The sequence below is a fragment of the Vombatus ursinus genome, unplaced genomic scaffold (assembly GCF_900497805.2).
Source record: "Vombatus ursinus unplaced genomic scaffold, bare-nosed wombat genome assembly UNPS02014821.1, whole genome shotgun sequence".
Taxonomy (NCBI): domain Eukaryota; kingdom Metazoa; phylum Chordata; class Mammalia; order Diprotodontia; family Vombatidae; genus Vombatus; species Vombatus ursinus.
The window spans coordinates 33,265,885-33,293,840 of NW_020954599.1; the positions used below are offsets into that span (position 1 = coordinate 33,265,885).

The 27,956-nt window shown below is 38.1% G+C and overlaps 1 protein-coding gene across 1 annotated transcript in view; it reads right to left on the reverse strand.

Annotated features, from left to right (window-relative positions):
* The window catches only part of WWC2 (WW and C2 domain containing 2), a 242,101-nt gene that overhangs the window by 21,748 nt on the left and 192,397 nt on the right, over positions 1 to 27,956 (reverse strand). The window contains exons 15-21 of the mRNA XM_027837597.1: positions 26,365 to 26,557; positions 24,459 to 24,623; positions 22,218 to 22,360; positions 17,992 to 18,184; positions 15,614 to 15,778; positions 13,685 to 13,777; positions 6,615 to 6,857 (exon numbers count right to left, since the gene is read on the reverse strand). Coding sequence (XP_027693398.1) covers positions 6,615 to 6,857; positions 13,685 to 13,777; positions 15,614 to 15,778; positions 17,992 to 18,184; positions 22,218 to 22,360; positions 24,459 to 24,623; positions 26,365 to 26,557 — 1,195 coding nt within the window. The remainder of the gene's footprint in view (positions 1 to 6,614; positions 6,858 to 13,684; positions 13,778 to 15,613; positions 15,779 to 17,991; positions 18,185 to 22,217; positions 22,361 to 24,458; positions 24,624 to 26,364; positions 26,558 to 27,956) is intronic.

Sequence of the window (27,956 nt, forward strand, 5' to 3'; positions counted from 1 at the left end):
ATGGGTACCCCTTGGCGAAGACTGAAATCTATTCATGGCTTCTTGTCTGGAATGCTTTTTTTAAATATGTCCCTCAATAAAACCCACATTAATGATGGTCCAACAGGCAGGAGACATTCCTCTGGGTCTTTTAACATTTTGTGAATACCAGTGCAAAAAAGGGGAATGTAACTAATTCAACTGAGATACATATTCACTCTCCTCTTTTTTCTCTCCCTATGACAAAAGTAGCTCCCCTTTGCTTCCATTTGCAGTTTTAATAATAACAATAAAATGAAAATAGCTGAAGTTTATGCTATAATACATTATTAGGACTTTACCTGCAAGGCCCTAAATTGAATAGGTTATCATCTTCTGAGATTATTTCTAAAAAGTTACTATTTTCTATGACCTATTTCAAAGCTGAAGTAATAATAATAATGATAACCAGTATTTATATTGCTCTATACAAATAGTATCTCATTAGACCCTCACAACAACCCTATGAGGTAGGGTTTTACTATTCTCATTTTATAGATGAAGAAATTGAGACAAGCAAGAGGCAAGTGACTTGCCCAGGTTTACATAGCTAGGAAGCGTCTGAGGCCAAATCTGAATCCAGGTCTTCCTGATTCCACACCTAGCATGCTATCCCCTGTACTACCCAGATTCTTTGTAGTTAAAAGAACATTGGACTTGGACAGACTCAAGAAATCTGAGTTTGAATCCTGCCTGTCACAGTTATCAGCTGTAACTATGGGCAAGTCCTCTCTGACTTTCAATTTCCTCTTCTATAAAACAGAGATGGTATTTTCACTACATATTTCATAGGGCTGGTTCTGAGGAGATGACTCCGTTGTTGTCCAGCTGTTTTTTAGTCATGTCCAACTCTTCGTGATGCCGTTTGGGGTTTTCTTGGCAAAGATATTGGAGTGGTTTGCCATTTCCTTCTCTGGCTCATTTTTGCAGATGAGGTAACTGAGGCAAACAGTGTTAAGTGACTTGCCCGGGGTCACACAGCCAGTACATGTCTGAGGCTAGATTTGAACACAGAAAGATGAGTCTTCTTGACTCCAGGCCCAGCATTCTGTACCATGGCGCCATGCCTAGCTGCTCCCATTCTGAGGAAAGGACTAAGCAAACCTTAAAGTATTACCCAAATATGCATTATTATCATTAATTGTACTCATGTAGGATGATGCAGCAGGAAGAACTGAATTAAAAGGTGAAAATTGATGACTTGGATGCAGATCCAATCCCCACTAATTACTACTTCTGTGATCTTATTCAAGTCATCGCCACCTCTACAACTTGTGTAGTTAGGAGGAGGCTTTTTCAAATGGCTATGTATTTGGAAGCTGTTGTTGAGTTATTTCAGTTGTGTCCAACTTCATGACCACATTTGGGGTTTTCTTGGCAAAGATACTGGAGGGATTTGCCATTTCATCCTCTAGATCATTTGAAAGGAATCAAGGTAAGTGACTTGCCCAGGGTCACATTGTTGGTCTGAGGCCAGATTTGAACTCAGGCCCTCCTGATTGCAGGGCCTGCACTCTAACCACTGCTCTACCTCACTACGACTAGGGGACATCTTTAACAGGCTTCAGTCAGCCTCAGCCTAAGTGTTTTTTGGGCCTTTCTAGCTTTGGCTGCGCTGTAGTGGTATGACTCTGCTTACAGCGTTGAATAAGAGACACCATTGTAAAGGGAAAGTCCTTGGTGCCTTCTGCCCTTTGAGGTTATGTAGACCTGTGAAAGGGCCTTAGCCTCTGCATTTTTTCACAACTGTTCCAGGTGAAAGAAGTGGAACCTCCGATCTTGTGAATTTTGAAAGATCAGGAAGTGTCCTATGGTTTGGATTGGCCAGTCAGTGCAGTATCTATATCCCCTGGAGCAGGGAGTGACCTGAGGACTCATCTGATACCAACGCCATGTTTGGAACTGAACTCGGTGAGATAATGCTATATGGGAACTGAGCTGCCTTGAGTCTATTTCCTCAAAGACCAAGGCGGTAGAGAGAAGAGAATGCCCCCAAGATATCTGGGGGAAGTGTTTGTATGTTTGCTTGTGTTATACCTTTGAAGCAGATATGCTTTTGTAAAAGCTAATTGACATTAAGTGATTAGATAGAACTGAGGCACTAGTCACTGACACCTAACGGATGGGGAAATAGGGCTGGTGTGAGCGTAAGCGAGAAACACCCAAACCCCTCGTGGTATCCTAGAGTCCTAAGGGGCAAATACAGCCCGCCTGGCTCTGTGTAAGTGGGACACAGCATGCTTGCTATATTTATATGTTGCAATCACCCCTATCCTCTAAAAGATACAATCCTTCCCTTTAGGGATTATTTTTCATTTTGTTGTTGAATCTCCAGCAGTGAGTACATCACCTTGCACAGGAGAAGCATTTAATAAATGTCTGTTGGATTTAATTCGACTTCTCTTGGTCTATTTCCTCACCTATAAAATGAAGGGTAGGACCAGATGTCTTGTGAAGTCCCACCCAGATCTGATCCTATGATCCTATGATCCTAGTGGACACTGGCACCTAGGAATCTCTGCTCTCTGCACTGCTGGTTCGCAATTGGAAAGACCTGAAATCTGATTAGAGTCCCTTGATCTGTCTATGATGAACTGACTTCTACTTATATCATCAACATGAGAGATGGGAAGAAAATGCCTGTTCTTAAGAGGTTTTCAAAGATAGGAAAAATTGACTAAAAGTGACATTAGATTAAACTGAATCAGTGAAGGTAAACCACAGAAGGCTTTGGCCAAAGGTATAGGGAAGCGACTTTGTTCCAATTTTGAAAACACAGAAACATTATTTACCTGTGACAGTACAGTCACTAGTTCCTAAGTTAGACACGGGAAATATCAAGAGCACAATTTACACCAGCCTAAATATATATTCTCATAAAATGACGGCTTATCACAGGGACAATCGACTCTTAGGAGTCAGAAGACTTGGGTTCGAAATCCAGCTTTGCCAATTTTTAGCCATGGGGATTTGAGCAGATCACTACCTTACTGTACTGGCTGTCTTGGAGAGTTGTAAATAAAGTGCTCCATAAACCATAAAGACCTTTATAAATGTGATCTGCAAGAGAATTCTGGTGCTGGAGAGATGGGCTTTTACAGAAACAAGCACTTTGAATCAATCAATCAATCAAAAAATGCTACCCCATTTTCCAAATGTAATCCAACTTGATCTCCTTTCTCTCTTCAAATCTCGACCCAGCTCACTGTCCAACGTGGATTGTCTCTAACCAAGATATACATCTTGTACTATCTCAATCCAATAAGCATTTGTTAAATATCTCTTATGTCCCTGCCTCAAGTCTCTCCCTACTCCAGTCCATTCTCCACTCAACTATCAAAGGGAGCCTCCAAGGTGCAGGGGTAACTCACCCTTTGAGTACTACTGCCCCAAGTACTTTACGTGTTCAGTTGCTGTTTTTCATCTTTCATTTTCAGAGAGGACCAATGACATCATGGGGTGACATCTTGACTTGTGTGTGAATTGGATTTAAGTGAGGCAGAGCTGCACAAAGTCATCAGCCTCACTCCTTCTTTCAGTGTCATGAAACATTTTCATTAATGCTAATAACAACATAGGTGGCATATATGTGCATATATGTATACATGCAAACTTTTACTCTAATTCCCTAGGATTTGAGGGAATTGTGGTGGTTTAGTTCCTTGTAGATTTGTTTTTCTCATGTTTGCATGAATAATATTACACTAAACGTAAAAATTTATTTTATCTGTTTCATGTTTTATATAGCCAAGAACCTGGGGAAAGACCAGTACAGCAAGTTTTTCTGCCTTAAGTACAAAAGATAACCTATTGTGATTGACACAGTGAGCACGTTACGTGTGTGGAAATAATTTTTGAAAAACCCTATTTGTAGGAACGTGATTGGGAGCGAGGAAGAGATGCAAGAATGAGAAAATCTGAGAGCAGAGAAAACACTTTCAGCATGAAGAGTTGGAGGAGAGGTGGTTAGGGAAGCCTTCACCACCAGCCAGGCATGAAGAGAGTGAATTCCAGAGCTAGAGAATAAATGCACTGGTGAAAAACGGCACCATGAGACTGGTGAGCAGTCGGTGATCCAGTCTGGCTGCGTGGTAGAGCTTGTAAAAGAATACTGTGGAATAGGGCTAGAAAGAAAAGGTGAAGTCAGACTGTGCAATGCTTGAAATGCCTGGAATAAGATGTTTGCCTTGTATCACGTAGGCAAAAAGGAGCCTCGGATTACTTCTGAGCGGGGAGCCACACATATCTGTGCTATGGGAATATTATTTTGGCAGTTGTAGGGGTTGGAGAAAGGAAAGACAGGAGGCAGGGAGAGCAGCTAAGAGGTTTATGTTCTTCTGCTGGTGCTCAACCCTTCAGAAAGGCACAACATTTACAGGCATTCCCTTTATAAAAACAAGTATCATGACTAATATGGAAATATGTTTTACATGACTACACATGTATAACCTGTATCAAACTGCTTGCCTTCTCAATGAGGGCGACAGGAAGGGAGAGAATTTGGAACTCAAAATTTTAAAAACAAATGTTTTTTACGTGTATTGTTTTTATATGTAATTGGGGAAAAATAAAAGACTAAATAAAAAACAAAAAACAAATAACAAATATCCTGAACCTGTAAGTGACTAGCTCTTGAAGCTCCAAAAAGGAAAAAAAATGCCTGAAGCCACTTTGTCGACCTCTTTAAAGGCAGTCAGTGATAGGTACAGCTCCAAAGGGTAGGTGTGTTCATGGGACCATGTTCCCATCCTACCAAGTGGCAACTATGGCTGGAAGGGAAGAGGATTCTCTCATTTTTGTTGTATTACGAGCAAAATAGATTTCTGAGGGCAAGCATGGGAACCACAGAATTAGAGAAACACAAAAAGCGTTTTCCATGTTAGATCCTCAGCAGCCATCTGGCACAAACCTTAGCCCAAAATGAATGTTCTTTAAAACACACCCCCGGATGACCATCTAGCCTTTGTGTGAAGACTTCCAGGGAGGGAGAGGGAAACCATCAACTCTCAAGGCAGCTCAGTCATTCCACTTTTGGATAGCGCTAAATCTGCCTCTTTGCCACTTCCATCCGTTGCTTCTGGTTCATCCTCCTGAGTCAAAAAGAGCAAGCCCGATCCCTCTTCATGAAAAAGCCCTTCACAAGTGTTTGAAGAGAGCTATCCTGATCCATGACTCCTGCGTCTTCTCTTCTCCAGGCTAAACAGCCCCAGGTTCTCCAATGGCAATGAATCGAGGCACCGGGTTATCCTGGTCATCTTGCCCAGGATGCTTTCCTGCTTATTAGGAATCTGTATCCTTCCTAAAATGGGGTAGCCAGGACTGAACGCAATGCTTCAGATGTGGTCTGCTCAGAGCAAAGGACAAAGGGACCAGAACATTCTTATTCCTGGCAGGCATGCCTCTCTTAATGCAGGATAATATCAGTTATATTCAGTTAAATATAGATATAGATACATATATATATATATATATACACATACATATATACATATATAGATGGATAGGTATATATAGATATAAATAAGTAAAAAAAGGCAGGACAATATTATTTCTTTGGGGGGGGATGATTTTTTTTTTTGGGGGGGGGGGGGGCGGAGCACAACATGGCTAATATGGAAATATGTTTTCCACGACTGCACATGTATAATTGATATTATATTGCTTGCCTTCTCATTAGCTTTTTTTTTTGGGGGGGGGGTGTTTGTCATATCACACTGTTGACTACTAGTGAGCTTGTAGTCCACTAAAACTCCCTGCTCTGATCGGTACAATGATCCAAGACAATTCCAAAGGACTCATGATGAAAAATGCTATCCACCTCCAGAGAGAAAACTGATGAATTGAGTACAAATTATAATATAATTTTTTTTACTCTATTCTTTTTTCCTTTACTTTTTAAAAAAAATTTCCCCCCAATTATATATTAAAACAATTTTTTAACATTTGATTTTTTTTTTTAAAGTTTTACGTTCCAAATTCTATCCCACTCTCCTTCCTGCCCCTCTCTCCTCCCTGAGATGGTAAGCGAAGCAATAGAGGTTATACATGTGCAATCATGTAAAACATTTCCACATTAGTCATTTTGTATGAGAAGACTAGAACAAAAAAGAAAGACAGAGAAAAATAGCATGCTTCAATCTGTATTCAGACAATATCAGTTCTTTCTCTGAAGGTGAACAGGTTTTTTTTTGGGGGGGGAGCAACATGGCTAATATGGAAATGTTTTCCATGACTGCACATGTATAATTGATATTACGTTGCCTGCCTTCTCAATGGGTGGAGGAGGGACTGGAAAGAGATTTTTTTACAAAAAATAAAAGGGGGGTGGGGTGGGAAAGGGAGGAATAAATGAATGAACGAATGAAACACCTAAACCTTCAGACAAACTGTTGTCCAACCCACAACTCATATTTGTAAAGTGGAACTCCTGCATAGTTGTTATGGGTACAGAAATTCCAAGTTCTAAACAAGTAATTGGAAGATACTATTTTTTTTAAAGACACCCAAATTTTAAGGTGGGAACTTCCTTGACTTTGAAACAGATTAGACAGAACTCTATCCAAACCCTTCAGAAATAAAGTCGCTGTCATTGGTACCTGTTTTTCAGCTTGTTTCAGGAGCTTCTGAAACCTCTCATCCTCCAGCATAGCAGCGGAAAGAGCCAGCTCTCCCTGGGCTTTCATGTTCTCCAGCTTCTGTCGCAAGTCTCTCAGGGCCTGGAGTTCATCATTCAAGCGGCTCTGCCGGGTCAAAGAGGCCTGAAGGTCCAGCTCTAAGTCAAGAGATGTGCGCGGGGGGTGTTCTCGTGCCGATCTTCTATGGACTGGCGGGCAAACAGTCTGGGTGGTTATAAAGGGAAACAAAAACCATGAGCTGGGAAATGGCGTAACCTACATAAAACAGAATTTTTTTTTCCTCAATAGGAAACACAAGACATATTTCAAGGAATTAAATTCCTCCCTACTCCCCTGACCCCCTTTGCAGGACAAATGCTATCAGATCATGCAGCCATTCATTTGGCTTTGAGAAATTCATTCAATAAGCATTTATTAAGCACCTACTATGTGCTGGGCACTGTGCTAAGTGCTGGGGGTACAAAGAAAGGCAAGAGATGGTCCATGCCCTTGAGGAATTCACAATCCAATGGCAATGCCAATGAAGATGAAGTTAGATCCAAAGTGGTTTTCAAAATCTTAGGGAAGTCAAGGAAACTCTTAGCCCCCTCCCAGATGAGCTTTAACTCTACTCTGCATGCTCCCATCTCCCCCCATCAAGTTTCTTCAGCCTTACTTCTACCCTTACATGCTGTACATAATCTAGGTCTTTTTATGGGTCAAAGCCTACCCATCACACCATCTCCAGGCAATTAACCCCAATTTATCCTGTATAGATCTTGTTGGTACATAGATGTTTGCATATTGTCATACCCCCTCCCCCCCCATTAAAATGTGAGCTCCTTGAGAGCAGGGATTTTTTACTACAGTTATCTCTTCCATACTGCAACTTTCTACATCACAGTTTTGATATATTGCGGGTTAGCGCAAGAAATTAAATGGGAATTTTGGGGGAGTTTTGTGGACGCTGCAGACAACACGCAAAAGCCAGCAGAAAAAGTATTTTTACTTAACATTAACTTACATTTAGCCTATGACCAAATACTTAACCCAAATTTTATAATAAGGTACTGTAAACATTCTGCAAAAGAAAAAGAAAAAATTCAGACTTCTTGTCTAATAAAAGGGAGGTTCAAAAAATTTTGCACGGATTTTCCAGATCACAAGGGCACTGCATCCCTAACATCCATGATGTGGAAGAGATAACTGTAATTTTTTTTTTGCTTTTCTGTATATCTCCAACTCTTAGAACCTATATGGAACTTAGTAAATTCACTTTATAAATGCCTGTAGACTGACATTAAAAAAAAAAGACACCTAATTATGCATCTAGCTCTGCTCTTCTGGAGGTTAAAAAGAGTAAAGGCATGGTCTCAATCCTTGGGGAGTCAGGACTAACAAATGTGAACCAGAAAGAATATGACCGACCATAGAATTACTACATTGTGTTGTCTACTAATGCATGGATGTGCACAGATGAACGTGACAGCAGTCAGTGGAAATGGAGAGGAAGAGATCATCACAGAGAAATTTTAAGAAAAAAATGGATAGGCTTTACAAAGACTGAATAGAGGAGAGGATGGATCAAGAAGGAAGGCTTGCATGACTATAAAGAGAGATATCATTGAGGGCTGGAGATCATGACAACTCCTCTTGTCCTTATTTTGTAGCCCTGGATTGGGCTGCGTTTAACCCCATCATTACTACAACCAATTGATCATTGAACACCTACTATGTGATAGATACAGTAGAACTACTGTAAACACCGATATATGTAAGAATCACCCTCCACAAGCTTCATTTTGAACCCATCACACACAGACACATACCCACGCCATTTTCACCATCAGATAGCTTCCATTTGTTTTTTGCATGGAAAAAGTGGGTGGGCTTCAAATCCCTTTGTCCTCCTGCATGCTCAGGTTTGGAGAAACGAGACTTAATGTGGTGTGCTCATTCATTAGATGATGGTTTTGATAAACCTTCATGGATATTATGGATCTTTTCTATGGATAAATCATTGCTCTTTCTATATATCCCTTATTCAGGATACCCTTTACTGTTGATTTTTACCAGTCTATTCCTATCACCTGAAAACCTGGATTAAAATGAACCTTCTACAAAAAAAGTCTTTCCAGAATAACCAGCTGTAGTAATACAAGTCACTAACACCCTAGCAAACCCACTGTGGCTCAGCTGCTACCCTCAGTTCAGAAGGTCTCCCGTGCTTTTGGCCATGTCTTCTTGAATTTTTCAGTCATGTCCAACTCTTCGTAACCCCATTTGGAGTTTTCTCAGCCACAATTCTGGAGTAGTTTGCCATTTCCTTTTCCATCTCATTCGACAAACAGGATTAAGTGACTTGCCCAGGGTCACACAGCTGGGAAGTGTCTGAGGCCAGATTTGAACTCAGGAAGACAAGTTTTCCTGACTTCAAGCCCAACACTCTCTCCACTGTGCCACCTGGCTTCCCTCTCTGCTCCTGAATACTATGGACATGTAATACTTGGACTTAAGGTGTGAATCAATAAAAGTCTGAATTAGGTTATGGTACTATGTCATTCATCAATTCAACCCCTAAACTTTTAAATTATTAAAAAAAAAAAAAGACCTTGAAGCAGCTGAAATACAGATCAGAAACCCCATGTACTGCAGACAATAAATCCTATAAAAGCTGATCTTGTCCTTTGACCTACAGATATCAGAAACCCCATGTATTGTAGACAACAAACCCCATAAAAACTGATCATGTCCTTTGGCCTACTGATCCCAATACTATGATTATAGCCTAAGAATGTTAACAAAAGGGGGAGAAGTCCTAGCTGTACAAAAACATTCAGAGATTAGTAATTAAATTGATTAATTAAAAATTAAGAATATAAAATAGAATAAAAAATGAAAATAGAGAATAGTAAATTAGTAATTAACAAAGTATTAATTAATTGGTAATTAGTAGCAAAAAAAAGAAAAAAGGGAGGGAAGACTTAGGTGCTATGATTTAGGAATGGCAGAACAAATTGTTTTAATCAACGTTATCGGAGTATGATTTTTATATTTAAAAGAAAGTGAAGAAAACCAATTAGAACATTAACTAGGATTACACAAAACAAACATCAAAATGTCATAAGCACAGAGACACCAAAGAGATTGGAGACAGCAAATAAGTTGTTATTTTGCTAAAGTTTTTATTCTTCAATTTTAAAACTGTAAATAATTCTTAAGACTGTTCTGTTATGTATTTTATCAGTACTTGTTGAGAATGTTATGGAGTTTGTAACAAAATGTGATTAAAAGAGAAGTCTATGCATTTTGCTAATAAAAGATAATGATGGCCCTCCTCATGGATACTGTTTATTCTCATTAAACATAATTCTAACATGCCTGTCTCTAGGGTTCTCAGATCCACTGATGATTAAAAGGGGCTGACTGGCTATTGTGGGGTGACATGTTGATAATGATGACTGACAGGGAGGGTAGAGACAGAAAAACTACAACAAGCAGGGGTAAGGACTAAAGGCACAATAGCCAAGGGGCCATTTAGTATAAAAGGTCTTCTAACACAATAACCCGAGGAACATCAATGTATTATTTAACAATAAAATAACTGTCGTTTATAGTGATGACCCCGAGGCACCAAGAAAAGATCAAATCAATTGATCCAAATTGATAGGATCAATTGATCATAAATCAATAAATTTCATTAAATAAAGCAGGAAGATGTATAAATGTATATATTTTGAAGTCAACTATGCACCATAGATGAAGAACGGAAAAGTTAACAGTGACACAGTTAGAAGTAGAACTAAGACTAGACCAAAATGGTTAAACTAGAACTTTTGGAGCTTAAAGTCATAATTTTCAGTTATTTGGAAATTTCATTTGTTTGGAACATTCTTCATTCCCTGATATTGCTACAAAGAGTTTCTTTTGAGGCTTCCATGTTAAAGGAGTGGAGGGTTTGGAATATGATATTCCAGAAGGTAAAGGAGCTAAGATTCAAACCAAGAATAATCTTCCTAGCAAAATTGAGTATAATCCTTACAGAGAAAAAATGAACATTTAATGAAATAGAGGACTTTTAAGCATTTCTGATGAAAACAGCAGAATTGATTAGAAAATCTGACATTCAAACAGAAGACTCAAGAAAACCATAAAAAGGTATGAGATATGAAACATGAAAAAGCAATCATAAGGAACTTAATAAAGTTAAATTGTTTACATTTCTGTCTGGGAAGATAATACATGGAACTCTTAAGAACATTATATCACTAGGGCAGTTAAAAAAGAGTTTACATAAACAGAGGGCATGGATGTTGAGTTGATTATGTTGAAATTATCTCCAAAAAAATGAAGGGATTGAGATGAAGGGGTGCTCTGGGAGAAGAAGAAAGGGAGAGGTAGAATTGGGGCAAATTTTCTCACATAAAAGAGGTACACTGGGAAGATTTTTACAGTGAAGGGGAAAATGGGGGGGAAGAGGAGGAAGATGGTGAGTAATGCTTAAATCTCACTTTCATTGAAACTGGTTCAAAGAGGAAAGACTATATATACATACTCAGTTGTGTATAGAAATATAACTTGCCCAGTAGGGAAATAGGAAGGGAAAGGGATCAGGGAAAGGGGAAAAGAGATGATTAAAAAAGAAGACAAATTAAGGGAGGCAGTGATTAGAAGCAAAACAGTTTTTTGAGGAGAGACAGCGGGGGGGGGGGGGAGAAGGACAGAGAGAAAGAAACAGAAGAAAATGGGATGCAGGAAAATACAGCTAGTATCAGAACTGTGAATGTGAATGGGATGAGCTCAGCCATAAAACAGAAGTGGATGTTGCTTACAACAGCCATACATGAAACAGAAAGACACACAACAGAGTTAAAATAAAGGACGGGGGCTGAATCTAATACTCTTCAGCTGAAGTAAAAAAGGCAGGGGTAGCAATCATGATCTTAGACAAAGCAAAAGCAAAAACAGTCTTACTAAAAGAGATAATCAGGGAATCTACATTTTGTTAAAAGGTAGACATAGACAATGAAATAATGTCAAAAATTTTTACAAGTTTCTCTGATAAAATTTCTCTCACTTCTCAAATATGTACTAAGTATAGAACTGAGTCAAATTTATAAAACTAAAAGCCATTCCTCAATTGATAAATCCTTTAAAAATCAAAAAAAGTCTTCAAAAGAAGAAATCGAAGCTATCTATAGTCACATGAAAAAATGTTCTATATCACTATTGATTAGAGAAAGGCCAATTAAAACAACTCTAAAGTACCACCTCACACCTATCAGAAATGACAAATGCTGGAGGGGATGAGGGAAAAACAAGTACACTAATGAGCTGTTGGTGGTGTAGTGAACTGGTCCAACCATTCTGGAGAATAATTTAGAACTATGCCCAAAGGGCTATAAAATGGTGCATATCCTTTGATCCAGCAATACCACTGCTAGGTGTGTATCCCAAAGAAATCAAAGAAAATGGGAAAAGACCTATATGTACAAAAATATTTATAGCAGCTCTTTTTATGCTGGCAAAGAACTGGAAATCAAGGTGATGCTCATCAGCTGGAGAATGGCTGAACAAGTTGTGGCATACAATTGTGATGGAATACTACTGTACTTTAAGAAATGACAAGGGGGGATTGTTTCAGAAAAAAAAACAAACATGGCAAGAACTATATGAACTAATGCAAAATGCAGTGAAAAGAACTGGGGAATCATTCTGCGCAGCAATAGCAATCTTATAATGATGATCAACTGTGAAAGATTTGGCTACTCTGATCAATACAATGATCCAAGACAATTCCAAAGGACTCATGATGAAAAAATGCTATCTACCTCCAGAGAGAGAGAGCTGATGAACTCTGAGCGCAAAGTGAAGTATAATTTTCTCACTTTATTTTTCTTGCTTTTTTTAAAAAAAAATATGGCTAATATGGAAATGTTTTGCATGGTTTCACATGTGTAATTGATATCACATTGCTTGCAATCTCAGTGGCAGGTAGAGGGGATGGGAGATGGGGAGAGAATTTGGAACTCAAAATTTAAAAAGAAAAGAATGCTCAAAATAAATAAATAATGAATTGGAATGTTTTGTGTTTTTTTTTAAAGTCAACATACTACTTGTCTCCATGTTCTTTTACAACATAGATAAAACAATTAACATAGTTATTTCTTACAAAGGAAGGTTCTGTGGGGACTAGGGGACAAAGAATCATTGAAAGTAACAGTGAAGAACCGAAGAAAATTTTTTTAATCTTAAGAAAAGGAAAACAGTTGAGTAAAATCACTAAGCACAATAATCACATCTGAGAGCAGATGCAACATTCTGCATTCCTAATCCCCCTACCTTTTTCCTAGGAGAAGAGAAGTGTTTCATAATTTGTTCTCTGTGACTAAGACTGGTCATTACAATTAATGAGGGTTCAGCTCATTTCTTATGGCACAACACAGAATACATTTAATATCACCATATGATCAGCCATTCCCCAACTGATTGGCAATCTCATTACTTCCAATTTTTTTGCTCTAAATGTTTGCTTTTAAGGTACTTAAAAATGTACTGTTTAGTACTCGACTATATCTTGACTTTTTAATCTTCTGTTGTTTGTTAGACTTCAATCTTGTTTCCCCAAATTATACACAGTAAGTATCTAGAAGGCAAGTTCTGGATTTTAGTCTCCCCTGGTAATCCCTTTCATCCCTGGCATACTGCTGGGTACGGAGCAGGCCTTCAACATATATTTATTATTAGTTCACACATCAGACTGTTTCTGCATAGATGGCATGGATATAAATTTTAGCTCAGGCTTAGACTCAACCACCATAAATTCCAAACCACCGGAAATGAAATTAACACGCTTACTTGTATATGCCACCATAGACATTTCTACAACCGACATGACACTTAGAGCTCTGGATAGTCCTGGGGTGTTTCTTACAGATGCCTAAGAGGATGGCAGCATTACATCTTCCACATCTGTCTTTGATCATGAGCTAATTCTGACCTGTCTGAAAGGAAAGGGGCGGGGAAGGGAGTGGACATAAAGTGATACATACCCTCTTGACCCGCAAGCTGCGGCGTTCTGTTGCATTTCTCACAAAGAGGGATTTTCTAGCCAACGTGGAACTGTCACTGTCACTTCGGTTTAACTGTTAAAGACACAATAGAGAGAGGAAAAAAATAACTGTACAGCCCAGTTTCTCACACATGCGTGTGCACACACATATAGAATCGAATGTAGTTCATGTGCTATCAGAAAGTCTTGCCAAAGAAAGTAATAATTTTTCTTAGAACTGCATATTTTACCCAATTCTATTGCAATCAACCTTACTGAGAGCTGGAACGGACTTTACAAGGTTACTGTTGTTGTTTGTCCTTTGTTTTCAAAGAGGACCAATGTCGTTACAGGGTGATATCTTGACTTGTGAGTGAATTGGATTTAAAGAAGGCAGACTTGCACAAAGTCATCAGTCTTACTCTCTCTTCCAGAGTTATTCAAGTTAAGTGGCAAGACAAAGTCAAGATGTCAGGCAATGATGGCCAGGAATGCAGCGGATGCCTTGGCATCTTCCATGCCTGACCAAGTTCTAAGCGCCCCACGGCACCTGCTTCAATGGCCTTCATGGCTGTTGGAACAAATTGTTCTCATCTGTCCATCCAATGTGGGAAATCTTCTCATTCTTGGGGTGGACATCCCCCTAACTCACCAACAGGTTGAAACCTGTCAGTTATCTCCATCCTGGTTTAGCCATCTCCCAAAATGGTTTTAACAGAGTATGGCTGTTGCACATACTACAGTTTCTTGGAGCCACAGGTGAGAGTTGAGTACCAGGTAGATACCAAAAGCGGATAAGCACCACTGGAAAGGGATCGGCAAGTCCACACACCAGAAGTGCTAGTCTTCCCTGAACACCAACCCCCATCGGCATCACTGCAAGATAGAACTAGGTCCAGAAGAGGTAAAGCTTACTATTACTATCAATGGGCTCTTTTGATCTTTAGCCTTAAACAGAATTTTGACTTCAGCAGGACTAATAGGGTCTGAAATAGCCTTAATAGCACAGGCCAATATATACTGGCTACATGTTAACAGAAATATATATCCTGTATCTCACTGAGAGGCAGCATGGCAGAGTAGACTGCACATAGGGCTTGAGGTACGAAAGACCTTTATTAGCTTTAGAACCTTATTAGCTGCATGACCCTGGGTAAGTCACTTAATTTTTATGTATGTTTTTTCATGTATAATAAATAAACAAAATATATCATTTTATATTATATATTTTATATATTTATGATATGTTCTTATGCTATTATATATTTTATACAATATGTAAATATGTAATATTTATATATAATATGTATGTCTGTGTTATTAAATGTATCCAATATATTTTATATAAAATATTTTATATTATATAAAATATATATTTCTTAAATTTATACACACATACATTTGAAGTAGATTGTTGTGTCTATGGTCTCCAAGGTCCCTTTTTTTTTGGCTAGGCAATGTGGTTAAGTGACTTATCCAGGGTCACACAGCTAGTAAGTGTTATGTGTCTGAGGTCAGATTTGAACTCAGGTCCTCCTGAATCTAGGACCGGTGCTCTATCCACTGCGCCACCTAGCTGTCTCCAAGGTTCCTTTTAGCTCTCATGTATGAGTCCATAAATTTATAAATACTAACCTGAATCTCAAATAGTTTATCCATTCAACCCAAATAACATTCTCATTAAATAATAAGTGCCTACCAAATCAGTGATAGTAGGAAGCAACAATTAATCTCTAAGACATCTACTTAAAAAAAAAAAACTAAGCAGAAACAGTAAAGTCATTTAAGTATTTTTGGGGAAAAAAACCCAAACATTTCCAGGTACTGCTTATATCCCAAATGTGAGATTTCTCAGTGGATGATATTTTATTCTTTATGGCTACTCACTGAAATGACAATAACAAGTGATTACCCTCACTTTTCACCTTACCCTACAGATGTAGTGGTTCCGCTCTCCTGGAGAAAAGGTTTGGGAGCGTACAATCATGCTGTTTCTAACAAAGGGATGCTGCTGAGAGCTCAGGGTGGAACGGTCCTTAGGGCGTACTGCCATATTTTCATGAAATGCTTCCTCGGTGTTTGTCTCTTTATCAACCTGATGGGGAAAGTAATAATTTCTTATTTGTTTTAAATACTGAATTCAAATATGAAGTGTCCTGTATAACAGAAATAATAAATTGTTGTTATAGGTCTCTCTCTTGATTTATATATACACATATACAAAGACAGTTTTCACATACACAAATGAGGAGAAAAAACTGAATTCAAATATGAAGTATCTCCTATATCAGAAATAATAAATCATATACTTGTTAAAGGTTTCTCTCTCTTTCTCCATTTATATATACATATCCAAAGATGGTTTTCATATATATAAATGAGGAGAAAAAATACTGAATTCAAATATGAACTATCTCACATATCAGAAATAATAAATCATCTAGTTATTATAGGTCTCTTTTTCTCCATTTATATATACATATACAAAGATGATTTTCACATATATAAATGAGGAGAAAAAATACTGAATCCAAATATGAAGTATCTTGTATGTCAGAAGTAACAAATCATATAGTTGTTATAGGTTTCTCTTTCTCCATTTATATATACATATCTAAAGATGGTTTTCATATACATAAATGAAGAGAAAAAATACTGAATTCATATATGAAGTATCTTGTATATTAGAAACAATAAATTATCAAATTGTTATAGGTCTCTCTCTCTCCATTTACACATACACATATATAAAGATGGTTTTCACATACATAAATGAGGAGAAAAAATACTGAATTCAGATATGAAATACCTTGTATATCAGAAATAACAAATCGTCAAGTTGCTATAGGTTTCTCTCTCTCTCCATTTGTCCATACACATATATAAAGATGGTTTTCACGTACACAAATGAGGAGAAAAAACATGTACTAGACCAAACAAACACAAAGATTACTCTATCTTTATGCAATAGGCCAGGTAGTGGGATCAGAGAAAAAGACTTCCATTATAAGTTGTTGTTTTTTTAAAATAATACTTGTCAAAAAATAACAAGGGAAATACAGCAAAGTGGATAGAGAGCAAGCCTTAGAATTAGGAGGACCTGGGTTCAAATTCTGTTTTTGACACATACTAGCTGTGTGACTCTGGTGAAGTCACTTAAATTTTCAGTGTCCCAGGCAACTCCTGAAGACTAGGAGAGCTAGAAGGACAGTAGATTCAAATTGTTAGAGTTTCCTCCCTGGGAGCTCCATACCTTGATGAAGTCACAGGTTAGGACAAAAATTAGGATAGGTAGAATAACAGCTTTTGAGAAAACCACTGAAGCAATAAACAAACAAACAAATAAATGAATGAATGAACAAATGAATGAATGAATGAATAAATAAATAAATTACATACACACACATAAATACCTATATGGTTATCTATCTACATCTAAAATTGCAACTGCTTCAAATACTTTACATTCTAAAAAAAAAAAAAAGTAAATTTTTAGTAGATAAATTGTATGCTTTAAAAGGCCTTTCACGAAAGAGTTTTTAAATTAAAGCTTTAATGTCATTTTTTTGGGGGGGAAATAGCCACCAAAAGAATTAAAACTAATATAATGCTCAGCAGAAAATAAATGTTAAAATGTTTTGATTAAACATGGAAAATAAAATCAAAGCTTTTTGACAATTTAATTTTTCCTTGGATTTTATGAAAAGGAAAGTCAAATTCAAACAAGGATCATCAGAGAACGAAAGCAAAGCCTGGATGTTCATATTACCTCTCCCTTTTAGGAAGTGGCTCTCACTAAAGTATTCTGCCTATTACAGTATTTGCTGAGCCTACACTGATCCATTAGCTAATCAGGGAATCAATAATAAACTTTCAATCGGAAAGTCAACTCCCTCTGTGGGTTTCAAATGTTCATTCCCTGTTTAGACCTTAAATCACTGTCACATCGATTCTATAAGTGCGCGCTAAACAGAATTTAAGAAAAATATATAATACATATTCATGGGAACTTTTATAAATAAATACATTTATAAAAAATGAGTAGCCCTATTTCTTTTAATTACTCTTAGGCTTAGCTTTCATATATCAAACACTATCTGAGAATTAGTCTTTTGAATCAATTTATAAATTTTCAAGCCCATACAGAACATCTTACACTACACTCATACATCATCAATGCATTTCATGATTAGATTCTGACTCATGAACACAGAATATAATTACTCCTGAAGAGTATGTCTGGGGTTTTTGTTTGGTTTTTAGATTACATGGTGTTGTTGCTTTAGAAACACATCTTAAAATATTCACCAGGCTGGCCATGACAGTAGGGAGCTGACTCCGAGGTTCTTTGGTACGGCTGGTCTCTTTCTCACTCTCATCCTCACTCGACTTAGGCACACACGGCCCGGGGTCTTCTGTAAAGTCATTCCCCTCTGACGGGTTATCTTCTGCTCCTTCCTTGGCCAGGAACTCATCGGAGGTCTCTGCTAACATTTCTAACCTACGAGAGGAGAGAGAAAAAGAGTCTGTCCTGAACTAACAACTTCTCTGAAGAAAACCATAGTGCCCAGTTATCACCTGGGTAATGAGCAACAAGGCCAGCAACACTGCTTACAGGCCACCTGCATGACTCGTTTCTAAATTATTTTTCAAGAAAACTAAAACAAACAAACAAAAAAAAACCAGAAAACAAAACAAAACAAAAAAAGAAAAAAAAGAGAGAGAAAAAAAGAAAACTAAAACGGGGGCAGCTAGGTGGTGCGGTGGATAGAGCACCAGCCCTGGAGTTAGGAGGTCCTAAATTCAATAACACTCACTAGCTATGTGACTCTGGTCAAGTCACTTAACCCCAACTGCCTCACCCAAAAAAATGAAAAAGAAAAAACAAAGAAAAATAAAAAGGCTCTAAATATGTTTGTTCTATGTTATGCTATAAAATGCAGTAAATAGAGATCTCTAATTCATGAGGCTTGATGCTATAAGCTAATGTTTCTGAAAGTACTTAAGAGCCTGTGATTTCAGCACTGTGAGCACCACCTTCACTGATGTAGATTACGATCCTTCCACACCAGCAGTTTTTCATTTTGCTATGGCTGAAAAAAAGTCATTACTTAGTGGCTGCTAATATTCAGGAAGGACAGTCAGGTGGTGCAGTGGATAGAATGCTGGGCCTGAAGTCAAGAAGACCTGAGTTCAAATACGGCCTCAGACACTTCCTAGCTGTGTGACCCTGGGCAAGCCACTTAACCCTGTTTGTCCCAGCTCCTCATCCGTAATATGAGCTGGAGAAGGAAACGGCAAACCACTCCAGTATCTTGGCCAAGAAAACCCCAAATGGGGTCACGAAGGGTCAGACATGGCTTAAGTGACTCAACAAATATTCAGGAAACGAGCTTCTTAGAATCCAACTTGATAGGCTGTATCAGATAACAGAAATATAGGTTTTGTTGCTGGGTCTTCTCAAGATCTTTTCAGCTTGGTAGGATACATGAAAGCTTGTGCTCCATAGGCTTGGAACTAGGTAGCACACAATGAGAGCGGGCCTTCGGGGGAGAATATGACCCACTATGAAGGTGAAGCGAGTCTGCAAACCACTTACACACTTTACTTATGGTGTGGTGGATGGAGGGCTGGCCTTGCAGACAGACCTGGGGTTCAAATCCCACCTCTGACACACACCAGCTGTGTGGACCTAGAGCAAATTATTTCACCTCTCAGTGATCTAGGCAATTCTCCAAGACTGGAGATTGCAGAGATGGAGCCAACTTGCGCGTGCTCAATCTGATAGCTCACTATGTTCATTCATTTGATCAATAAGCATTTATTAAAGCACCTACTATGTGCCAGGGATGAAGAGACAGAGAAAGGCAAAAACCAGTGCCTGTCAGAGGAGCTCTCAGTCTAATGGGAGAATATCAATGAAATTACAAGTCTAGACTCCATCCTCATTATACTATCACACACACACACCACAGAACCTTCCTTAAAAAAGGACAGTTCCATTTTGAATCTTTTTTTTTCCTTAGGTGACTGGGTTTAAGTGACTTGCCCAGGGTTACACAGCTAGTGAGTGTCTGAGGCCAGATTTGGACTCAGGTCCTCCCAACTCCAGGGCTGGTGCTCTATCCACTACGCTATCTAGCTGTCCCTTGAACCCTTTTTAAAGGGGGTTTACCTACTTAAAACATCAGAAGGGAATTACTGTGTTAGCTCGTCTCTCACCTTTAACGAAGTCCTTCACATGAGCCAGTGGTGTCAAACTCAAATAGAAATGGATCCCTGTGGTCTGCATCTTGACTTAGAAAACCACTAATTAACATTATCTATGTTGGACTGTACTTTTATTTATTCTGATAAATATTTCCACGGGAAATTGTGGTCCGTGCTGCCATCTTTGGCATGGACTACCTTAAAAAGAGCCTTTTGACCACATCTGTAATTTCTATTTGTAAGAGAATACTATCAAATGGGAGCAGGCAGCTAGATGGCTCAGTGGAGAGAGCGCTGGGCCTGGAGTCAGGAAGACCTGAGTTCAAATCTAGCCTCACACGCTTCCTAGCTGCATGACCCTGAGCAAGTCACTTAACTTCTGTTTGCCTAAATACACTGGAAATGGCAAACTACTCCAGTATCTTTGCCAAGAAAACCCCACGGACTGTATGTTCCCTGGGTTTACAAAGAATTACACATGACTGAACAATAAGTACCAAATGGAACACCAGAGTCAGTCCAGCTCACCCCAGCTACTGACAGTTTTGCTGAATGTCTCGCATTAGCAGACGCCACACATTTACCACTAAAAACCTTGCATCTCAATTTTCATGTGAGACTTTCTACATAGAGCTGAGGCAGCAGGCAGAAACTTTCTGCTATAACAAGTATTAATTCTTGGCCATAAACTTAAGATAAGCGGAAATTGGCAACGAATAACCATGGGATTATTTGTTATATACTATAAATGTATTTTGGGGAAGTTGTGTGTACATCAAAAATCATTTTGATACATATATATGTGATTATATTAAGTCTGCTATGAAAGCTCTTCTATAACATCACTTCACTGTAACATGCACAGTCTCCTAGATTATCTATTTTGTAAATCTAGGGTTTTTTTATTTTTTAGAACAATTTATTTTAGTTTTCAACATTCATTTCCATCAGATTTTGAGTTTTAAATTTTCTCTCTCTTCCTCCCTCCCCAAGACAGTGTTTAATCTGATATAGGCTCTACTTATACATTCATATTAAACATATTTTCACATTAATCATGATGGAAAGAAGAATTAGAACTAATGGGAGGAACCATGAGAAAGAAGAAATAAAACAAAACTAAAGAACAGGAGAGCAAACAGTATGCATTCAGACTCCATGGTTATTTTTCTGGATGTGGATAGCATTTTCCATCCTGAGTCTTAAATCTAGGTTTTGACAGAAAGAATAATAAAATGGAACTGAGCACTGTGTAATTATAATAACCAAGCTTGGAGAAGATGCCTCTCCTTCCTTTCATTGCAGAGGTGGATTACTGGTATGGTACACATGGATGTCTTGGTTGGTTTTGCTAAATAGCTCCCTGATCCAATTTAAAAATCTTTGTTATCTTTGTTCTAAGGGACTGTGGATAAGACTGGGGGGGGGGGGGGTGACAGTGGGAGTTGTGGTGTGAATGTTTGGAAATGAATATGATGTATAATCAAAAAGCATCAGTAAAAACCTGGATTTTGCTCTATCACTCATGCTTACTGGTTTATCTGTACTGTAACTCTTATCTACACTACAATTGTCAACACATTATTGGTTGGACCTATCAAGCTCAGTTAAGTGGCACAATGGACAGAGCGCCAGGCCTGAAGTCAGGAAAAATCATATTCCCGAGTTCAAATCTGGTCTCAGACACTTACTAACTATGTGACCCTGGGCAAGTCATTTAACTTTGTCTGCCTCAGTTTCCTCATCTGTTAAATAAGCTGGAGAAAGAAATGGCAAACCACTCTAGTGTCTTGGCCAAGAAAACCCCAAATGGGGTCACAAAGAGTCAGACACGACTGAAAAATGACTGAACATTTATCGACTGTCCCCAGCTATACTGGTTCTTTAAAACATAGTAAGATGCACACACACACACACACGGATGAAAATGGTGGAGGGGAAAGGTGAAGGGTTAGACAATAATAGTTTTTGTTTTCTGATTTAATTTACTTTGTCAGCGTAGAAATGGCCTTTCTGTACTCTTGGTAAGACAAAAGAGTAAGACTTCAGAAACGGTAACCAAGATGATCTAACTCTCAAAATGGTTACTTAAGGTTCATTACGGAAAATAAAGTGAAGTGCTCTATAGCCAACATCAGAAGGTATACAGGCTAGAAAAGAGAATTATCTTGGTAATCTGTCCTCTGCCTGACCACAAAGAGCCCACAAAACCCCAAAGAGCCTCCCCTCCATAAGAACCATCCCTCTTGCACACCATCCCCTACCCACCCTCGCCCCACACACTCCTGCGCTAACAAAATCAGAAAAGGAAATAACCATCGTACCAACATTCCTCCAGATTCCTTGGATCTTTCTGCTGTCCCTCTTCATCTTCCTCTTCCTCCTCTTCCTCTGCTTCTTGTGACAAGTCCTGTTCTACAGCCTGTAACTCAGCTGATGTTCTTTCCAGCAAAGCCGACACGGCGTGCTGACGGGTGGAGAGGGGAATACCACAGCCTGGAATTATCACCACTGATAGCAGTTCACATTAAATACCAAAGCACGTTACATATATCACCTCCTTTGATTTTCTACTCTGGCCCTGGGAGTTATGAGTGACTAGTGGACCCATTCTAAAATTGTTTTAGAGATTTTTAAAGTTAATTTAATTTTTAATTTAACAATTAATTAACAATAATTTAATAATTAATTTTAAAATTAAATTGTTTTACAGATTAAGAAAATGAGGCTCAGATAGGTGACTTCCCAGGGTCACACAACTAGTCAGTGTGGGGGGCTAAATCTTTCTGACTCTAAGTCTAGTTCTCTACACATTAATCTACAATGCCCCAGCTAGTATAGGAAAACGCTACAGAATTTAGAAATTTTACAGAGGATGTCCCAAAGGTCTCAGTTTTAGGTTTTAATAGTTTATAACTACACTATGGCTTTTGGGACACCCCGTATATAGCATGACCAATCTCTAGCATTTCTGAAGGTTTTATTTTCCATGCAGTGACTAACACAATGCTAGGCACGCCATGGGCACTCACTAATTATTTGCTGATCAGCTGATTCATTGGCTTAGCAAACTCCTCTTTAATAGACCATGCAGCTGGGAACTTGCACCCAGTCCTCATACTCACAAATTCTAACTTAGGGACAATATTTTTAATGACATGCATGCCTACAGTGAAACGTCTTATGAAGCAATTAATATTTTCATGAAAAATTCCACATATTGTAAGTACCATCTCATCAAACTGAATTTTCTTACAACTGAATAAAAAATTCAGTCCATTCTCCACACTGTTGCGAAAGTAATTTTCCTTAAGTGCAGATCTGATCATGTCACAGTAGCTTTCTAATGCCTCTACAATCAAACATAAACTCTTCTATTTAGCTTTTAAAGCCCTCTTCACAATCTCCTCACAATCCATCTTTTCAGCCTTATTGAACATTATGATTCTACCTCCCTCACTTTGTAATCGACCTAAATCGGTCTTCTCTCTCTTCCTTATGCGTGATATTATATGACCTCCCTCTTAAATTACACTGAATTCATTTGTATTTATTCCCTTTACATTTATTCTGTACATATTTATATAAATCCTTCTTTCCCCAGTAAGAAAGTAAGTTTTTTGTGATAACATTTTATTTATTATACTTTTATCTATTTTTGTATTTTTATCCTTAGTACCTACCCATATTGTATTTTTTTGTATTTATATATTTTATTTTTATTATGTTTTATTATATTAGTATTACACTATATTAGTATAATATTATTATTATATACTTTATATATATATAAATATATATAAATTATATTTTATATTATATTAGTACCCACCATAATGCCTGGCACATAGTTGGTGCTTAATAACAAGAATTTCTGAACTTTTGGGAAAATAACCAGTAGTTTTAGGCTCCATGGGAGGAAAAAGCATATACGGGTTGTAAAAACATTTTTCTAACCTAAAACCAAGTAGTGCAATCCAACACATAAAATTAACATCTAAAAGTACAAATTAATAACAATAACTAGCGTGTATAACATTTTAAAGTTTGCAAAGCACTTTATAAAAATATTAATGGCACTGGGAGGTAATTACTATTATTATCCCCACAGGCAAAGAAACTGAGGCAGACACAGGTTAAATGACTTGCCCAGGGGTCACACAGCCAGTAATTAATTTGCTCTTAGACAAATTAATTGCATGACCAACACCTACACAGATTCAAGTCTTTCTCTTTGCTCAGTTCAGGTCTATGTTTTCTGGATAGAATGAAGAGAGGTTAAGTAGTTAATTTGCCCTGTCTTTAGGCAAATTAAGCCAAAACAGAGTACGTGGGCATTTAAAAAGTAGAATTATGCAGCAGAATTTATTTGATGGCCAGATATCAGGTAGAAAAAATGGATCTCCTTTTATACAAACTACTTGATACAATGCTGGAAAAATGGCCTCTTTAGGGGAAAAGGGTGTGGAGATAGGGAAGGGAAGAAAGCATTTGATGGAAAACATCTCTTTATAGTGGGATTACATTTTATTGAATTTTAATGACACGTCCCAACTTTTGCTCACCAGGTCTAAGGGGCCCAGTGAAGGCTGGCTCTGGTGAAATCCAACTTCTTCACTGTCTTCTTCATTTTTTCCATATAAAATTTGCTTGCAAGGTAGCAAGTTATACCACAAAGTGAAAAAATCATCTGCAATGGGAAAATCTGCTAGGCTGATTTGAGTTCCGGCCTATAAGAAAGGAGAAAAGAAGAAAAAAAAAACAAGAAAGGAAAGAAGGCTTTTAAAATTAATCTTGGCCCTTCCCCATTCCACAACCCAGCCCCCTACTAGAGATAATAGTTTTATGTGCTTGCTTTGGATTAAAATATGTCTACTTACAGTAGCTTGCTTCTGTGTGTTCTGTATACACAATGGTATTTTTTGTTTTCGGGGCGATTTAAATATTAAATGTTAAAACTAGACCTGGGATCATTTTGTGAGATACTATTTTGCCCACCCGCAAAACTCGACTTAGTTACAATGAACACAAACGAAAATATTTTTACAATATGCCAGACCAATGAAGTTGAAAACTATACCTGAAAAAATATCTGGCTCTTCAACGAGAAAAGCTGAATGGGTGAGAAACTGATTTGCTTTCCTGTGCTATTTTAGAGTTATCAGGGGAAAAAAAATTTAAAGTCTTTTGTATTGCATCGATCATAGAAGTTTACTAACTAGAACCTAAGTGAAATGGGCCAATTAATTTTTTTTGATTCATTTATAATGTTTGCACAGATCATAATTAGCAAAATTATATTGGCAGGCAGCCATGGTGTAATGGAGCCCAGAGACCTGAATTCAAATCCTGCTTCTGATGTATATGGGTTGTGCGACCCTGTATGACCATTTAAACTCTCATTGCTCTAGGCGTCATTTAAGATGCTAACTTGCAGAGAAGATGTTGACCAGCATTGGTAGAAGGGATTTCTTCATCTAGGAATTCCCAATATTATTGAATCACAAGTTCACTTCCTAACCCTATCCTATGCTATGCTTCAGATTGTTTTTGATTACCTAGGTTTTAATCTGCACAATTCCATTTTTTGGAGGAAATCTAAAAATAATTTCTTCCTATTTTTGGTGGTTGTTACTCTGGCTACTGATCTTAAAAATTATGTCTCATTTTAAGAAATCAGCCCTTTTGGGACTCGGTTATTGTGCATACAAATCAATACATGTAGCTATTGGGCATATATACCTATGTACTAACTTTCTGAAATGACATTCACACAGATGGATACAGGCAAGCTCTGAGAATCACTAAAAGAAGGGTTCTTAATTGGAGGTCCATGGATACCCAAAAGATCTGTGGGCAAATTTAAGGGGACCCCAGTAATATGGAGGGAAAATTACATCTTTATTTTCACTAACCTTTGGTTTCCTTTGTAATCCTATGTATTTATAAATATTATTCTGATTAAGGGGTCCAAAGCCCTCAGCAGATGCCAAAGGGGTCCATTAAACAAAAAAGGTTAAGAACGCCTGGTCTGATATTACTGAGAAATGAAGCTACTTGCAGTTTCTAATATTTAGGATCTCATTTTACTTACCCTTTTGACACTTCATTATGAGTGAGAGTTTCTTGTAGAGATACACAATTTTCATATATCTACAAGAAACAGAGATAAAATTCCTTCTATGGTCAAAGGGTAGAATCAACAAATAGTTTCCATGGAAAACCAGAGAGCTCCTAACCATTGTATGGAGTTAATACTAAAGTCTAAGCATCTGCTCTAGGGTCAGAGGAACTGTGACCATCAGCTTGGAGTGGACTGGAAAGGTGCAAGGAGCATCCTGAGCTGTAGATTTCTGGAGGTCTGGTGACCAGCAGAAATGTAACTATGCAACATTCCAGGAAGGGGCAGGAAGAAATGTTCTTTGATGGTGGTGATGGTGATAATGACGACAAGGCTGATGAAAAGCATACCAGGCATTCGTCCCGCCGGTCTTTGCTGACAGAACAAACATCCACCCTTAACGTCTTCTGCTGCAACGCCGCCGGGGAAATGGCCACTCTGAATATTTCATTAAACAAAATGAATTCTTCAGCAGGATGGACTTTTGTGCGAAAGAGACAACTGATGTCTGCCGAGGGGGGGAGTACTATAATCCTAAAATACCTTCAAAGAACAAAATCACAACATTTTGAGAAGGTGCTCAAACCTCCGTGAATTCACTAATAGCATTTAAAATTATCTCTGAAACAGTGAAAAACACAGAAGAAACTTAAGAATTATGGATCAACATTTGGCGGGTGGGGCTGGGAGGGGAAGGGGACGCTTTGCTGTTGTAACTGATTCATGCTCAGCTGTGGAGGTTCTACGCTCAGTAACATCCATGCCGGCTACGGAAAGCTGACCACAATAAAACACATGCCAGGGAACTGAAGAGGCGGAAATTCAGTGGGGCAGATAAATTTAACTTCCCACCCGTCCCATGCACAGCCAATTTCCAAATAGTTATTTCTGTGCCTTGGGAAGGTTAATGACAGATAAGGGAGGTAGTGTTGACTATATCCAAATGAATCCTCACCCTGAGCATTTAATGAGAGACGTTGAAGATCATGTTCCAGAGAAAAGATTACATTATCCTACTGGAAACAACAGAGGCTAAAAAAGCCAAAAGATCATTTGGAAGCAGGTGGTTAGAAAATCTAAACAAGAGTTAGACACATAAAAACATCATAGCTGGGCATCTCAAAAGTATTATACAAATAGGACAAACCACCAAGGAAGTGGTCTTTATAGCTTGTAACTTGCAAAGAGACAATAAAAACGTTATTAACTGGCAATATTCATCTGTGGTTTAACGATGAACCCCCAAAACATAGACCTACACTGAGCAAGGAGAAAGGCTTGAACCTATGGAGAGAGAATGCAGTTCTTAAAAATAGTATGAGATGAGGCAATACAAGAGTGCCTACCACCAGTGATGTCAAACTAAAATAGAAACAGGTCCTTATTAGGAGCGTACTGACTTAGAAAACCACAAATTAAACTTATCTATGTATTTCTGGAAGCAGCTAGGTGGCTCAGTGGATAGAGCACTGGGCCTGGAGTCAGAAGACCGGAGTTCAAATCCAGCCTCAGACACTCACTAACTATGTCACTCTGGACAAGTCACTTAACCACTATTTGCCTTAATCCACTGGAGAAGGAAACGGCAAACCACTCCAGTATCTTTGCCAAGAAAACCTCAATTAGGGTCATGAAGAGTTGGCCATGACTGAACAAAAACAACAAAACTGTATTTTTATTTATTTTGTGAAACACTTCCCAATTACGTTTTAATGTGGTCCAGGCCAAACTTGGACGTTGTGCTGGCCTGCCTGAGTTTGACACCTCTGGCCTACACCATGTGCCCTTTCTCCTTGGAGAACTGGTTTCCAAAACATCAAAATAGATGGAAAGGGTAAGGAAGAAAACTGCTAAAAATACCAGATACCCACTGGCTTAGCTTATCTCATTTGCTGGTCAACAGGTGATTTTTAAAAAAAAATTTTTTTATTAATTTATTTTG